The sequence below is a fragment of the Nerophis ophidion genome, linkage group LG25 (assembly GCF_033978795.1).
Source record: "Nerophis ophidion isolate RoL-2023_Sa linkage group LG25, RoL_Noph_v1.0, whole genome shotgun sequence".
Lineage (NCBI taxonomy): Eukaryota > Metazoa > Chordata > Actinopteri > Syngnathiformes > Syngnathidae > Nerophis > Nerophis ophidion.
In genome coordinates, this window is record NC_084635.1 from 23737854 (window position 1) to 23753858 (window position 16005).

Consider the following 16005-nt stretch of genomic DNA (forward strand, 5'->3'; position numbering starts at 1 on the left):
TTCACATGCAAAACTGCCATTTTAATGTATTAACTCACCTGGTGGCTCCTGGTCACTCAGAGGTCTTTAAAGAGGCCTTTTTTCCCCCAAACTATAACTGGCATGTACATAGAAACACACACACACACACACATGAAATGTGCTCTGACATGCAGGCTGAGCCTGGTGGCCGGCGGCAAGGCGAGACTGACGTGTATTTGTTTCGCATTCCACTTGGATCCATTGACAACATACTAACAGAGACGCAAAAGTCATTACATGTTGTATAAAAGTTGCAATTAGTTGGTTTCACACAATCGAGGAAAGCGTTTAAGCCAGAAAAAGATTTTGTTTCGAACTTGAATTATCGTCATTGAAAGTGTTCTAAAGTCCTCATTTAAAAACGAAAAAATAAATATGCCTGGGATGATGGTTTGTATGCTCCAGACCAGGGGTCACCAACCTTTTTGAAACCAAGAGCTACTTCTTGGGTACTGATCAATGCGAAGGGCTACCAGTTTGATACACACTTAAATAAATTGCCAGAAATAGCCAATTTGCTCAATTTACCTTTTAATAAATAAATCTACATATGCATACAAAAATGGGTATTTTATGCCGTCGTACATTTTTTTCCTTTTACGGAAGGTTTTTTCTAGAGAATAAATTATGAAAAGAAAACACCTAATTGAACGGTTTAAAAGAGGAGAAAACAGGGAAAAAAATAAAACTTAATTTTGAAACATAGTTTATCTTCAATTTCGACTCTTTGAAATTCCAAATTCAACCGAAAAAAAGAAGAGAAAAACTAGCTAATTCGAATCTTTTTCAAAAAATTAAAAAAATAATTTATGGATCATCATTAGTAATTTTTCCTGATTAAGATTAATTTTAGAATTTTGATGACATGTTTTAAATAGGTTAAAATCCAATCTGCACTTTGTTAGAATATATAACAAATTGGACCAAGCTATATTTCTAACAAAGACAAATCATTATTCCTTCTAGATTTTCCAGGACAATTTTTTTTAAATAAATTCAAAAGACTTTGAAATAAGATTTAAATTTGATTCTACAGATTTTCAAAATTTGCCAGGATAATTTCTTTGAATTTTAATCGTAATAAGTTTGAAAAATTATTTCACAAATATTCTTCGTCGAAAAAACAGAAGCTAAAATGAAGAATTAAATTAAAATGTATTTTTTATTCTTTACAATACAAAAAATAAATTTACTTAAACATTGATTTAAATTGTCAGGAAAGATGAGGAAGGAATTTAAAAGGTAAAAAGGTATATGTGTTTTAAAATCAAATCCTAAAATCATTTTTAAGGTTGTATTTTTTTCTCTAAAATTGTCTTTCTGAAAGTTATAAGAAGCAAAGTAAAAAAAATTAATGAATTTATTTAAACAAGTGAAGACCAAGTCTTTAAAATATTTTCTTAGATCTTCAAATTCAATTTGAGTTTTGTCTCTCGTAGAATTAAAAATGTCGAGCAAAGGGAGACCAGCTTGCTAGTAAATGAATACAACTTAAAAAATAGAGGCAGCTTACTGGTAAGTGATGCTATTTGAGCTATTTTTATAACAGGCCAGCGGGCTACTCATCTGGTCCTTACGGGCTACCTGGTGCCCGCGGGCACCGCGTTGGTGACCCCTGCTCCAGACTAAGGATTCATAAAACTACAAACCCCGTTTCCGTATGAGTTGGGAAATTGTGTTAGATGTAAATATAAACGGAATACAATGATTTGCAAATAATTTTCAACCCATATTCAGTTGAATATGCTACAAATACAACATATTTGATGTTCAAACTGATAAACATTTTTTTTTTTCAAAATAATCATTAACTTTATAATTTGATGCCAGCAACACGTGACAAAGAACTTAGGAAAGGTGGCAATAAATACGGATAAAGTTGAGGAATACATCTGTAAGTGCAAGTTAAAGCTCTATTATGCAAAGCGAAAGCCATTTATCAACAACATCCAGAAACGCCGCCGGCTTCTCTGGGCCCGAGATCATCTAGGATGGACTGATGCAAAGTTGTAAAGTGTTCTGTGGTCCAACGAGTCCACATTTCAAATAGTTTTCGGAAATATTCGACATCGTTTCATTTGGACCAAAAGGGGAAGCGACACAAAGTTCAAAAGCCAGCATCTGTGATGATATGGGGGTGCATTAGTGCCCAAGGCATGGGTAACTTACCCATTTGTGAAGTCACCATTAATGTTGAAAGGTACATACAGGTTTTGGAACAGCATATGCTGCCATCTAAGCGCCGTCTTTTTCATGGACACCCCTGCTTATTTCAGCAAGACAATGCCAAGCCACATTCAGCACGTGTTACAACAGTGTGGCTTTGTAAAAAAAAAAGAGTGCGAGTACTTTCCTGGCCCACCTGCAGTCCAGATCTGTCTCCCATCAAAAATGTGTGGCGCATTATGAAAAGTAAAACATGACAGCGGAGACCCTGGACTGTTGAACGACTGAAGCTCTACATAAAACAAGAATGGGAAAGAATTCCACTTCCAAAGCTTAAACAATTAGTTTCCTCAGTTCCCAAATGTTTATTGAGTGTTGTTAAAAGAAAAGGTGATGTAACACAGTGGTGAACATGCCCTTTCCCAACTACTTTGGCACATGTTGCAGCCATGAAATTCTAAGTTAATTATTATTTGCAAAAGCAAAACAAAGTTTATGAGTTTGAACATCAAATATCTCGTCTTTGTAGTGCATTCAACTGAATATGGGTTGAAAAGGATTTGCAAATCATTGTATTCCGTTTATATTTACATCTAACACAATTTCCCAACTCATATGGAAACAGGGTTTTTACTTTACAGATACTGTAATGTGATTGTAAATATTTTTCAGTCAGTACTGATCGCATTGTGTTGTGCATTAATAAACTCAAAAGCCATTTAGCAGCTGACGCAAGAAACTAGCTTACGTCTAACATCGTAACATGCCGTCGCAAGGAGATGTGTCAGTACGCTAGAAAAAGAGTTCCTCAGTGTTTGCTCTTACAATAACAATGTCGCTACAGCTTGGTTGTTGTACAGGTTACAGAACATAAATGAAGTACTGTTGGCGGTTTTGGAATTCATTTTTAAAGTGATCTAGAGGCAGAATGTATAGCTCCCTTTAGTTGCCACCTAGAACAAGCTGATTATTACAAATTAGAATGCAATTAAAAAAAAATGTGTATCTTCTTGTCTCTCATAAGGATTGTCAACGATAGGCAAAATCCCCCAAAAAGACCAGTTCCCTTTTAAAAGGGACCTAATATGCAAACAAACACTTTTATTACCTTTTGGTATAGTTTTTTGGTGTGTTTGCAATCCCAAAAAATATAAATCAAACATATTTATAAAACAAACTCGCCTTCTTCCATGCTTCCCATGAATGTTTGGAGTTGGCCACTTTCTTCCCACTGTTGATGTCAGCCGCTATATTCATATATGGTAAATTTTACCTAAAGTGCTTGCGCAAGTCCGCCATGTAGTTGGATAAGTCAAAAAGTTCCTTCATTTTTTTTTAATCCTCTTGTCAAGGGGCAGATTGGCTCGTACATGCACATGTATTCTGATACATAGCGTATGGTTCTAAATTATATCTCGGAAGAACTAAAAACTACTACATGGCTGACAGACCGAAGACGCAGTCGAAGTGGAGGCACGTAAATAAAAAAACGGCGCATCCTGAAGAGAAGGTCAGAAAGCAGCTTGAAGATGGTCTGTAAAACACAATCTATGCAACATTTTGACCAAAGAACCATTACTACATGTTTTGAATGTAGAACCAAAATGGTAATATGACACATTACAGCAGGGGTGTCAAACTCAAATACAGAGTGGGCCAAAATTTCAAAACTGAACAAAGCCGCGGGCCAAGGTTGAACAAATTAACCTTTTAATAGAGACCCAAACAAGTTTTGCATTGAATATTGAACAAGCAAGCCTTATATGACTTTATAGTCACATGCAAAATCCAGTTTCAAATAATAATAATAATAATAATAAAATATCAATTGCATATCAAGTACAATTTAAATAAACATTAAATGCCTCTTTTGTATTTTCAGCCTTCTGGGGCAGATACTAAAACCAACATTTTCCACAGGCTAATAAAACATTTGAAAAAAAAATAACAATGAATGAATCAAACATTCAAGCCTTGAAGTAGCAAGAGAAAGTGCGTGAATAAAACGTTAATTATTGCTCAGTTTGCAACAATGATTTGCTTTAACACTGAATATGGAACATACAATGCTTAAATAACTTAATAGTGCAAAATCAACTGTCAAAAACAAACGAAAAAACTTCAATGGTATATTACATACAATTTTTATAGAAAATGTAATGCCTCTTTTCTATTTGTAGCCTTCTGAGGTAAATATCAACATTAACTTTTTCCACAGGCTAATAAATTTGAAAATAAAATACAATGAGGTGGGCGGGGTTTGGTGTTAGCGGGGGGGTGTATATTGAAGCATCCCGGAAGAGTTAGTGCTGCAAGGGGGTCTGGGTATTTCTTCTGTGGTTTTTATGTTGTGTTACGGTGCAGATGTTCTCCCGAAATGTGTTTGTCATTCTTGTTTGGTGTGGGTTCACAGTGTGGCGCATATTTGTAACAGTGTTAAAGTTGTTTATATTACAACCCTCAGTGTGAGCATATGGTTTTTGACACGTGTGTGTGTGTGTGTGTGTGTGTGTGTGTGTGTGTGTGTGTGTGTGTGTGTGTGTGTGTGTGTGTGTGTGTGTGTGTGTGTGTGTGTGTGTGTGTGTGTGTGTGTGTGCAAGCCGCTTATATTACGTGACTTGGCCGGCACGCTGTTTGTACGGAGGAAAAGCAGACGTGACGACAGGTTGTAGAGGACGCTAAAGACAGTGCCTTTGAGGCTCGCCCCCAATAATGTTGTCCAGGTGGAATTCGGGAGTTTTTTGGGAGGGGCACAGAACTTTGGGAGTCTCCCGGGAAAATCGGGAGGGTTGGCAAGTATGAGTGAATGCACGGCCACCTTATAATGACGGCGGTCCAGCTCCAATGTTAATTTGATATTGCCTCAAAGGCCAAATGAAATTACACGGCGGGCCAGAGTTTGACACCCACGAATTAAACGATGCCTTTTCAAAATGGACACATCTGTCAATTGCTGCAAGATGTTTGTTCATGTCGCCAACTAACGTTGTACGAACTTTTCCACTTTGCATCAGTCCATCTTAGATGATCTCGGGCCCAGAGAAGCCGGTGAGATTTCTGGATGTTGTTGATGAATGGATTTCGCTTTGCCTAGTAGAGCTTTAACTTGCACTTACAGATGTAGCGACAAACTGTGTTTAGTGACAGTGGTTTTCTGAAGTGTTCCTGAGTCCATGTGGTGATATCCATTAGAGATTGATGTCAGTTTTTGATACAGTGCCGTCTGAGGGATCGAAGGTCACGGTCATTCAATGTTGGTTTCCGGCCATGCCGCTTACGTTGAGTGATTTTTCCAGATTCTCTGAACCTTTTGATGATATTATGGACCATAGATGTGGAAAGTCCTAAATTTCTTGCAATTGCACTTTGAGAAACGTTGTTCTTAAACTGTTTGACTACTTGCTCAGGCTGTTGTGGACAAAGGTGTGTACCTCACCCCATCCTTTCTTGTGAAAGACTGAGCAGTTTTTGGGAAGCTGTTTTTATACCCAATCATGGCACCCACCTGTTCCCAATTAGCCTGCACACCTGTGGGATGTTCCAAATAAGTGTTTGATGAGCATTCCTCAACTTTATCAGTATTTATTGCCACCTTTCCCAACTTCTTTGTCACGTGTTGCTGGCATCAAATTCTAAAGTTAATGATTATTTGCAAAAAGATAAATGTTTTTTCAGTTTGAACATCAAATATGTTGTCTTTGTAGCATATTCAACTGAATATGGGTTGAAAATGATTTGCAATTCATTGTATTCAATTTATGTTTACATCTAACACAGTTTCCCAACTCATATGGAAACGGGGTTTGTATTAATGGAATAAAATCTTTTTTTTTTTAAGACATATTCACACAAATGAAAGAAAACCATGTCAACAAACTGCCACAGGTTCAAAAATAATTTATCATCATTTTCACCAGCGTTTAAGTGTTGGTTATGTCGACAACCTGTAATGCCAACGTCAGTCAGTCAGCATGAAAGGGCGTGGACATGAAGGAGTTCCACTGTAGTTGTATTTTCTACGACTGCACTCCTGGTGTCAACACACTGTGTGTGTGTGGAAGTCCTGGGGCAGTGACAGACATTGTAGCAACTTGTTGGGAAACTATGCACATGCAGCAGATAAGCCAACATTTTTAACACAATATGTGAACCACACACAGACAATAATATTTCATGTGTGCCCATGTATGTGTGTGTGGGGGTGGGTGCGTGGGTGGGTGGGTAAAAGGGGTGGGCTATAAAATTAAACTAAAATAGTCAACATCATCAGTTTTACTGTCACAGGTTATTGTCAACTTGACTGTCCCTGCAGGGCTTTTCCTGCTTTGTGACGTCTCCATAACACACACACACACACACACACACACACACACACACACACACACACACACACACACACACACACACACACACACACACACACACACACACACACACACACACACACACACACAGGACCGGAAGAAATGTATTTCCTTTCAAATGACCCCGACCTTAAACACCTTTTCCCCAAACCCAAACTTTAACATATTGACCATATATGGCCTTGTTTTTGGTCCCTTTACAAAAAGGGGTGGCCAAAATGTTCAGAAGTCTTTATTGGCAAGTGAATACCTGACATACACGCATGTGGAACCGTTGTCTCATGTTTCAAAGAAGAATAGGCCTCATTCACAAACTACTCTTCAAAAATGTCATATCATACAAAACACACTTTTCTTGCCTGTTGCCGCCTGTTTTTGTGTATTTGGGATCCCCATGGGAGCCGGAAATTTGACTTTAAACCATGGAGGGTATCAAAACGTGGATTGGGGTGGGGTTTGTTTTCCCGTAATGCAAAGGAAGGGGGCGGGTCATTTCGTGAAGATAAATATATGATTTTACTCTTAACTCAAAAGCTACAAACAAAAGGCACTCACAGTGGAGGCACAACACTTAACGCAGGGAACAAAACTAACACTAAAACATAATCTATGAATATAAAACAAACAACACTTACTGTGACATGAGCAAGGCAGCATGAACAATGAACATCAGTACGAACTATGGCATGGACAGAGCAAAAACAAGAGTGATGACACCAGAACGACCAACAGAAAATGACAGGCTTAAATAGTGACATGATTAACAACAGGTGCGTGAGTTCAAACAAACAAGGCAGGTGAAAATAATGGCTGTCATGGAAACTAAAACAAACCAGTGTGTGCAAAAACAGGAACTAATGGAGTCAAAAACAAAACAGAACATAACTAAACAGAATCCAAACCACAGAACATGACAGAGGGATTTATTGAGGTGATATTTAATTGAACTTTGCCCCATATATATATATATATATGTATATATATATATATATATATATATATATATATATATATATATATATATATATATATATATATATATATATATATATATGTCTTAATTTGAAAAATCACAAGACTACTTCATCTCTCAGAGATGAAGTAGTCTTGTGATTTTTCCCACACTCACACACACACATATATATATATATATATATATATATATATATATATATATATATATATATATATATATATATATATATATATATCCATCCCATCCATCCATCCATTTTCTACCGCTTATTCCCTTTCGGGGTCGCGGGGGGCGCTGGCGCCTATCTCAGCTACAATCGGGCGGAAGGCGGGGTACACCCTGGACAAGTCGCCACCTTATCGCAGGGCCAACACAGATAGACAGACAACATTCATACTCACATTCACACACTAGGACCAATATAGTGTTGCCAATCAACCTATCCCCAGGTGTATGTCTTTGGAAGTGGGAGGAAGCCGGAGTACCCGGAGGGAACCCACGCATTCACGGGGAGAACATGCAAACTCCACACAGAAAGATCCCGAGCCTGGATTTGAACCCAGGACTGCAGGACCTTCGTATTGTGAGGCAGACGCACTAACCCCTCTGCCACCGTGAAGCCCTATATATATATATATATATATATATATATATATATATTATACATATATATATATATATATATGTATGTATATATATATATATATATATATATATATGTATGTATAATCACAAGTGTCTCAAAGGGCTGCACAAGCCACAACGACATCCGTGGTAAAGAGCCCACATAAGGGCAAGGAAAAACTCACCCCAGTGGGACGTCAATGACAACGACTATGAGAAACCTTGGAGAGGACCGCATATATGGGCAACAACCCCCTCCCCCCACACCCCTCGCCTATCCAGAGGAGACCGAACGCAACGGGTGTCGAGCGGGTCTAACATGATATTGTAAAAGTCTAGTCCTTTGTGGATCCAACAGAACAGTCCATAGTAGATAGTAATAGTACCATGATGACTGCAAAGACGGTAACACTCCATTTTGGAGCATGGCGGTCAACTTCAAAGCTCCTTTCTCCTTAGATTTTTCACAAATGTATGCATTATTACAGGAAAATAATGTCTCAAACTGCAGTTAGTTTACTATCTTTATCGCCCATCCTCTGTATGTCTCCGGTCACAGTCAACAACCGCTTGTGTCCACCTGAGGGATGTCGACTTAAACACGGGTTGCTACTTTTGCTTAAATTACAGTCCTTTTAAGGGAATATGGTTAAACTAACAATATGACCAAATGCTGCCTTTGTGAGCCGCCACATTTAAAAGTGTGCATCTGTTGTTAGTTGTGTATCAGGGCATGAACATGACTGTCTGCTACCCCAGCGTGGGACAAGATGGCATTCAGAAGGAGGGCAATGCTGTGGCCATCATTGGAGCTGCAATCATGTACTGCTGTGTTCTCTTTGCATGGTAAGTCATATGTACACCTGCTACAAACCATTACGATCAAATCATACTACAGTACATGACGGGTGCACCTCTTTTGCACCTGGCACCAGTTTAATGTGGGCATTATTCTTGCATGAGGCAGATAAATAAAAATATAACTCACCATAACGTTGAATTACTGGCAGCCCTGGCAAATACATTTTTCTTTCTTCCTCATTTTTACAAGCTCGTGGGCTTATTCTTTGGCTAATGTTTCTGATGCATTATAGCAGTGGTTCTCAACCTTTTTTCAGTGATGTACCCCCTGTGAACATTTTTTTAATCCAAGTACCCCCTAATCAGAGCAAAGCTTTTTTGGTTGAAAAAAGAGATGAAGAAGTAAAATACAGCACTATGTCATCGGTTTCTGATTTATTAAATTGTATAACAATGCAAAACATTGCTCATTTGTAGTGGTCTTTCTTGAACTATTTAGAAAAAAAGATATACAAATAAATGTTGAAAAATTAACAAGTGATTCACTTATAAATAAAGATTTCTACACATAGAAGTAATCATCAACTCAAAGTACCCTCTTTGGGGATTGTAATAGAGATCCAAGTGGATTCCTTAATTTAATTCTAAACTTTTCTTCACAAAAAAATACATCTTTAACATCAATATTTATGGAACATGTCTACAAAAAATCTAGCTGTCAACACAGAATATTGCATTGTTGCATTTCTTTTCACAATTTATGAACTTATATTCATATTTTGTTGAAGTATTATTCAATAAATATATTTATAAAGGATTTTTGAATTGTTGCTATTTTTAGAATATTTAAAAAAAATCTCACGTACCCCTTGGCATACCTTCAAGTACCCCCAGGGGTCCGCGTACCCCCATTTGAGAACCACTGCATTACACGAACACAGAGCAATTGAATATAATAAAACTAGATATACTTGCTGTTAGTTCTAATGGATTTCTATTTCTATGGATTCGTATTTCTATTCTAAAAGTTCATATTTTGTGCTATATTTCATTCAAAGATACACTTCTGTATGCTTTTTTGGTAAGATTTTACATGCATCAACACATCTGTTATTGGTAATAACGTGTGCTATAAGGCAATGTGCAATCATAGCAGCACTTTAACTTACTAGGCCAAGGGAGATGTGTATTTTCTACCTTCAGCCCACTTATTTTATGCAACAATTTAGCACATTTGTACTTTAGCACTTCTCCATGTACCGTTTGTATATATGCGTATATATATATATATATCCATCCATCCATCCATTTTCTACCGCTTATTCCCTTTCGGGGTCGCGGGGGGCGCTGGCGCCTATCTCAGCTACAATCGGGCGGAAGGCGGGGTACACCCTGGACAAGTCACCACCTCATCACAGGGCCAACACAGATAGACAGACAACATTCACACTCACATTCACACACTAGGGCCAATTTAGTGTTGCCAATCAACCTATCCCCAGGTGCATGTCTTTGGAAGTGGGAGGAAGCCGGAGTACCCGGAGGGAACCCACGCATTCACGGGGGGAACATGCAAACTCCACACAGAAAGATCCCGAGCCTGGATTTGAACCCAGGACTGCAGGACCTTCGTATTGTGAGGCAGACACACTAACCCCTCTTCCACCGTAATATATATATATATATATATATTAGGGGTGTGGGGAAAAATTGATTCGAATATGAATTGCGATTCTCACGTTGTGCGATTCAGAATCGATTCTCATTTTTTAAAAATCTATTTATTATTATTTTTTTTTAAACAATCCAACAAAACAATAAACAGCAATACCACAACAATGCAATACAATTCCAAAACCAAACCTGACCCAGCAACACTCAGAACTGCAATAAACAGAGCAATTGAGAGGAGACACAAACACGACACAGAACAAACGATGAATGAAACAAAAATGAATATTATCAACAACAATATCAATATTAGTTATAATTTCAGCATAGCCGTGAATCAAAATCCCTCATTGACATTATCATTATATATTCATTAACATAAAAAAAAGAACAATAGTGTCACAGTGGCTTACACTTGCATCGCATCTTATAAGCTTGACAACACACTGTGTTCAATGTTTTCACAAAGATTAAAAAAAGTGGTATTTTTGGTTAGTTTAATAGTTAAAACAAATTTACATTATTGCAATCAGTTGATAAAACATTGTCCTTTACAATTATAAAAGCTTTTTACAAAAATCTACTACTCTTCTAGCATGTCAGCAGACTGGGGTAGATCCTGCTGAAATCCTATGTATTGAATGAATACAGAATCCTTTTAAATCAGGAAAAAAATCGTTTTTTAATCGATAATCGCGTTGAATCGAAAAAATCGATATATTATCAAATCATGATAAATGATAAATGGGTTGTACTTGTATAGCGCTTTTCTACCTTCAAGGTACTCAAAGCGCTTTGACACTACTTCCACATTTACCCATTCATACACACATTCACACACTGATGGAGGGAGCTGCCATGTAAGGCGCCAACCAGCACCCATCAGGAGCAAGGGTGAAGTGTCTTGCTCAGGACACAACGGACGTGACGAGGTTGGTACTAGGTGGGATTTGAACCAGGGCCCCTCGGGTTGCGCACGGCCACTCTCCCACTGCGCCACGCCGTCCCTATATCATGACCCCAAGAATCGATATTGATGCGAATCGTGGGACACTTAAAGATTTGCAGCCCTAATATGTATTATATATATATATATATATATATATATATATATATATACATATAGGGCTTCACGGTGGCAGAGGGGTTAGTGCGTCTGCCTCACAATACGAAGTTCCTGCAGTCCTGGGTTCAAATCCAGGCTCGGGTTCTTTCTGTGTGGAGTTTGCATGTTCTCTCCGTGAATGCGTGGGTTCCCTCCGGGTACTCCGGCTTCCTCCCACTTCCAAAAAAATGCACCTGGGGATAGGTTGATTGGCAACACTAAATTGGCCCTAGTGTGTGAATGTGAGTGTGAATGTTGTCTGTCTATCTGTGTTGGCCCTGCGATGAGGTGGCGACTTGTCCAGGGTGTACCCCGCCTTCCGCCCGATTGTAGCTGAGATAGGCGCCAGCGCCCCCCGCGACCCCGAAAGGGAATAAGCGGTAGAAAATGGATGGATGGATGGATATACATATATATATATATACATATATATATATATATATATATATATATATATATATATATATATATATATATATATATATATATATATATATACACACATTACATATATAATAAGTGGTAGAAAATAATAGATGGATATATACTCGTCACGCACTAATTAACTGAAAGAGCACACACTTGGCGTGATGATGTCATGTTATCGATGGGAAAATGCATTTTTAGACAATATGATTTGCCTGAACGGCTAGGAGACCCTGAGAGTAACAAGCGGTTACCTTGTTGCCTTTACATTAAGAAAAATAAACTAGTGTTTAGTACAAGTTTGCTTGTTTCAAGAAATGTAATGCCGAGTGCATATCATTATGTCAAGATAATGCCACTAGCATTTACTTCATTTAAGAATATTTTTCAACATAAGGTCTCATATTTGTTTTTTCTGTCCAGAAAAGTGCACTTGTTATTAGTGAGAATATACTTATTTTAAGGTATTTTGGGGGGTTTATTGAGGTTAGCTAATTTTACTTGTTTTGGAAAGTCTTGACAAGCCACATTTTATTGTTCTGTTGGCAGATACCTATTTTACCTTAGTTCAAGTAAAATACCCCTAATTTTTGTATTTTTTTTCTTGTTTTTGAACACTTACTTTTTGCATTGCAGTCGATCACATGCAACAAGGCCACTAATAGTACACGCTATTTTCAAATTGCACACGCTATTTAGCGCATGGTGTTTGGATTTTAGTAAATCACCCGCAACACACCCACTAATGATATGGGCAATCTTATAGTTTGCACATACACTTGTTGTTTGGAATATTAGTACATAAAGCCCAATAAATACAACTCATGTTTCCACATTATGTTTCCACAGCAATGAAGCCTCCTACCTTGCTGAGGTGTTTGGTCCCTTTTGGATGATCAAGGTTTACCGCTATGAGTTCCAGAAAGCCACCTGCTGTTTCTGCTGCCCTGAGGAGGAAGAAGGTTTGTTCTTTAATTAGGACTACCAGTACTTTCCACACGGTGAAGACAGATCTCTGTGCATCCGGTTCGAAGGAAAAGTTGATGTTTTGCTCAATCCTAATCCTAATATTGTTTTCTTAAACTCATTCTTATGAAGTGGTGCAAAGGTTGTAAATATTCCGTAGGAATAATAGAGCTTTTTCAAGTATTTCTGTGAATCTTGTCCAATGTAAGACATAACCTTTCTGTAATGTAACCAGTGCCAATGTGCGATAGCACACTGTGTAAACCGCACTCTCTAACGTAGGGAACCTATGGCTTTCGAACCAGATGTGGCTCTTTTGATGACTGCATCTGCACTGCAAAAACTGAAATCTAAGTAAGATGAAATATCTCAAATAAGGGTGATATTTGCTTATTTTATGTCCGATAAGATAATTCTTCTCACTAAGCAGATTTTATGTTATAGTCCTTTACTTGTTTTAAGTGTTTTGGTCCTAAATAAGATATTACAGCTTATCACTGAGATTTGATGACCTATATTGAGTAAAACATGCTTGAAATTAGAATATCAACTGTTGCAAAGCTGTGTCATCAACACTCAAGTATAAAACTACATTTTTAAAGTAATAATTTCTTATTTCAAGCATGTAAAAAAAATCATGACTTTGACACAATTGTGTCTCATAATTAAAACAGATGACAGCCAAATGGACTTTGCTGTTTTATTTTCAATGAAGTAATAGATAGTACTTTATTTATTCCGTCAGGAGAGTTCCTTCAGGAAAATAGAACATACATACTCGTGTACACTGCAAAAACTGAAATCTAAGTTAGATTAAGTATCTCAAATAAGGATGAGATTAGTTTATATTCTGTCTGGTAAGATAATTCTTCTCACTAAGCAAAATTTTATGTTAGTGTTTTACTTGTTTTAAGTGTTTTGGTCCTAAATGATCTCAGTAAGATATTACAGCTTGTTGCTGAGATGTTATGACCTATATTGAGTAAAACATGCTTGAAACTAGAATATCAACTGTTGCAAAACTGTGTCATTAACACTCAAAAGTATAAAACTACTTTTTTAAAGTAATAATTTCTTGCTTCAAGCATGAAGAAAAAATGATGAACTTATGAAAAGCGCATATCATTATGTCCAGAAATTGCCACTGGCTTTTACTTATTTAAGAATATTTTTCAACATATTGAAAGGTCTCTTTTTTTTCTACCAAGAAAAGTGCACTTGTTATTAGTGAGAATGTACTTATTTTAAGGTATTTTTGGGTTCATTGAGGTTAGCTAATTTTACTTGTTTTGGAAAGTCTTGACAAGCCAAATTTTCTTGTTCTATTGGCAGATAATTTTGCTTAGTTCAAGTAAAATACCCCTAATTTAATTTTTTTTTCCTTGCTTTTAAACCCTGACTTTTTGCAGTGTGGCTCTCAGATAAATCTTAGCTGAGGTTGCTTAACAACAATTTTCTTGTTCTATTGGCAGATAATTTTGCGTAGTTCAAGTAAAATTCCCCTAATTTATTATTATTTTTTTCTTGTTTTTAAACACTGACTTTTTGCAGTGTGGCTCTCAGATAAATCTTAGCTGACGTTGCTTAACACGGTAAGTAATGAATAATTCCGCTGGTAATTACGGTGTTAAAAATAACTTTCAAAATATAAAACATTCTCATGCATTTTAATATATCCATCCGTTTCTATCGTACCTGTTCAAGAAGTTGCATTAATGGTCAAAAGTATTTGATTTATTATTGGTTACCTTCAGAATTCAAGATTCAAGATTCAATATTGTTTATTGTCATATGCACAGTTAAACAGACAGTTTGCCGTACAATGAAAATCTTACTTTGCTAGTCCACCCTTCAACAAGTCACACGGTAATTAGCTAAAAAATAAAAGATAAAACTAAAAATGTATATACAAGGCACAGTAAGTAACATAACATTATTGCACATTCTGATTGACAGTCAACAGTATAAATATGGAGGTGACCTTGGGTCACAGCAGCAGTTAGAGTGTCTTTAGTGACAAAAGGTGAAAAGTGTCTACAGTGATGGTTCACTGTTCGGGGGTGGTCAAGGTAGCTGTCTTTTGTTCAAAAAGACAAAGTAAAAATGGGGGGGGCTAGCATTCACAAGTTAGCATTCACAAGCCTGATGGCCTGTGGGTAGAAACTGTTTGTCAGTCTCGCAGTCCTGGATTTCAGGCTCCTGTATCGTTTGCCTGATGGTAGGAGGCTGAAGAGACTGTGCTGGGGTCTGTACTGTCCTCAATAACAATGTTATTAAAAAGAATAAAAGATGCACAGTTGTTGTAATCAGGGAAAATCCAAATAAAAGAGGAGGCTTAGAATTCTCTTGTCAGAGCGTGGGACGACACTGTTCAAGGGTACAGGTCTACGCGTTCCTCCTCATTGAGCTAAATTGAATCCAGTCTCTGTTTAATTCCTCGCTTCTTGTCTGTTTAATAGATTTCATCAGTGTTTCAACCTGACAGTTTTACTCAGTGTTAAAAATATTATACGGTACTCACGGAAATACATTTTTAAAGTATTTGGCTTTCATGGCTCTCTCAGCCAAAAAGGTTCCCGACCCCTGGTCTAACGCCTCAAGAGCGGTGCTGGACACTAAGTTGACAGCCTGTGTCTCAATCAGTGGTGCTGGTCTGGACCATGCAAGGTGGCCACTCTTCTTACTGGTGAAGACTTTCATGATAGTAGTTTTATTTGTCTTTGAGCTAGAACTTTATCAATCAATCAATCAATGTTTACTTATATAGCCCTAAATCACTAGTGTCTCAAAGGGCTGCACAAACCACTACGACATCCTCGGTAGGCCCACATAAGGGCAAGGAAAACTCACACCCAGTGGGACATCGGTGACAATAATGACCCAGT

General features: G+C 37.4%; 1 protein-coding gene and 1 long non-coding RNA gene across 3 annotated transcripts in view; one reads left to right on the top strand and one right to left on the bottom strand.

Annotated features, from left to right (window-relative positions):
- Positions 1–108, bottom strand: part of LOC133543180 (uncharacterized) — a 62007-nt gene extending 61899 nt beyond the window's left edge. The window contains exon 1 of the long non-coding RNA XR_009804338.1: positions 39–108. This is a non-coding gene — a long non-coding RNA (uncharacterized LOC133543180). The remainder of the gene's footprint in view (positions 1–38) is intronic.
- serinc4 (serine incorporator 4) overlaps positions 1–16005 on the top strand; it is a 108286-nt gene that overhangs the window by 82746 nt on the left and 9535 nt on the right. For both annotated transcript variants that reach the window (XM_061887679.1, XM_061887677.1), the window contains exons 8-9: positions 8871–8997; positions 13004–13116. In XM_061887679.1, the coding sequence (XP_061743663.1) occupies positions 8871–8997; positions 13004–13116 (240 nt within the window). The remainder of the gene's footprint in view (positions 1–8870; positions 8998–13003; positions 13117–16005) is intronic.